Genomic DNA, 1,951 nt, shown 5'->3' with positions numbered 1-1,951 from the left:
ATTCCTGCTTCCTGTGTCAAACCCATCCAATGCCATTGTATTTTCATATGGTCATTTAACTGTTATGGACATGGTGAGTTTTAAGCAAAAGTCCCTAATGGGGATTTTTATCAGTTTAAAAATTTTCTTCAGTGTCTTGATGTAAGTTTCTGCTTTCTTTTTCCTTTTCTTTAGGTGAAAGCTGGTTTGGGCATTAACATCATCGGAGTTGCTATAGTTATGCTTGCAATTATGACATGGATAGTGCCTATATTTGATCTGTATACTTATCCAAGTTGGGTACCAAACATTCCATCTACAAATGGCACTGGGCTGTAAAAAGAAAAAAAAAATTGTTTCTTTTCTTCTCTCACATGTGGTGAGTCACTGAAAATGCTTTTTGTCACCACAACGATAAGGATCTACATTACTATAAATGTCATATTTCACAGTCCCAGAGACTGATGATCCAGTCTGAGAGTCTAATCAGAAAGAGTGCTAGACTTTCTAAATATCATAGTTAGATCAAGTTTCTAATCTAGTTCAGCTAGTCTGAATTTTTATATCTTCATTTTGTGGAGGGAAAAAAACATAGTCAATATCACTGGCAGTTTGCCCCCATTATCAGAGTAGCAGAATGATGAAATTTAAATTTTATTATTGCAAATATATATTCTTATTTGGGTATTGTCAAAGAACGTATTGGGTTTCTGTTTTCTAGATTCAAAGTCTGTTTGAAACAGTGTTGATCACAAACAAAAGATCAGGCAGGGATTGTTTTGAACATGTAGTTTACAGACCTGCCAAAAATGCACAGAAAATGGAGAAGAGCAGCATGATTACTTACACAGCACTTTATTTATTAAGCACCTTGTAACCTGGAAGGAGAATACATATTTAAGCATATGTATTAAGTCTGCCTCCTCCCAGGGTCCGCACTGAAACATGTCATTGCTGCTGTAACAAAGAAAAAAAAATTAATATTTTTCTGGATAGACATGTATTGATAGATCTAAGTTGCTCTATATGAATGGAGACTAAATTATCATCATACCTCTCTGCCAAAAGTAGAGATATATCTCCCTGATGAATGAAACCATAAGACAGAGTGCTGAAGATTTGACATTCAATCTGCCAATCAAGTGCATCTTCACCAGGAAGCTCATGATCTCTACAGGAGAGGTGTCAGTTTAAGGTTACTAGACTGTGCTAATATTGTAATGTTCCAAGCACAAAACAGTGCAGTGTAGTCAGAATGAACGTTGGACTGCAGAGATGACTTCAAATAATGATGTTCTATTTGGTTATTACATATTTTTCACTATCAGGACTATATCCTGTTGGGAGGATCCATGATCATTTCTAAAGATCATGTAGTTAATAGTCTGAATGAAAGCTGCATCCAGCTCTCTTGTTATCATGCGTTGGGGCACCTCTATGATAGTCGTAAACCTTAATCTGTCTTTTACAGATAGTGTAAATTATCCATTTTTCCTAACAACCAAAAAATGCTTTTTTGTTTGTTTGTTTGATTAGATGGTTTACAATTATTTTTATAATGCATATTTAGAGATGTCAGTCATGACTTCTATAATGCTAGAACCAGTGTATAGCATTGCTATGTATGTGTTGCTTCCATTAGCTACTAGTTGCAGGTTCAGCTGCAGTGAATTATTAAAGCACTTTTTCTTAATGATGATGGTTTTCTGTAAGCATGTCTGTGCATGCCACCACACTTTGAAGCCTGACTGAGGCTGCTGTCTCTGTAGGATGGCTATCTCATTTTTTTAAACAATTTTTAATACAATGTTTGGCAAAATAGGCCAATCAGGAGGTGCCACTGTACAAATAATGCTAACTGATACCCTGCAGTAATGACTATGATTATAGATATGCAACACCTGACTAAATGAAGTCAGGTACTAGAGAGAAATGTTTATGCAAATAACTAATCCAAGATACAAATCTTGGA

General features: G+C 35.4%; 1 protein-coding gene across 1 annotated transcript in view; it reads left to right on the top strand.

Moving 5' to 3' along the window:
• Positions 1-318, top strand: part of SLC13A1 (solute carrier family 13 (sodium/sulfate symporter), member 1) — a 20,370-nt gene extending 20,052 nt beyond the window's left edge. The window contains 2 exon segments of the mRNA XM_009084073.1: positions 1-73; positions 175-318. The exon segment at positions 1-73 is cut by the window's left edge and continues 22 nt beyond it. Of these exon segments, the coding sequence (XP_009082321.1) occupies positions 1-73; positions 175-318 (217 nt within the window).
• Positions 319-1,951: the final 1,633 nt, after the last annotated feature.

This window comes from Acanthisitta chloris, unplaced genomic scaffold (assembly GCF_000695815.1).
Source record: "Acanthisitta chloris isolate BGI_N310 unplaced genomic scaffold, ASM69581v1 scaffold1070, whole genome shotgun sequence".
NCBI classification, from domain to species: domain Eukaryota; kingdom Metazoa; phylum Chordata; class Aves; order Passeriformes; family Acanthisittidae; genus Acanthisitta; species Acanthisitta chloris.
This window is presented reverse-complemented; position numbering and strand designations above follow the sequence as displayed.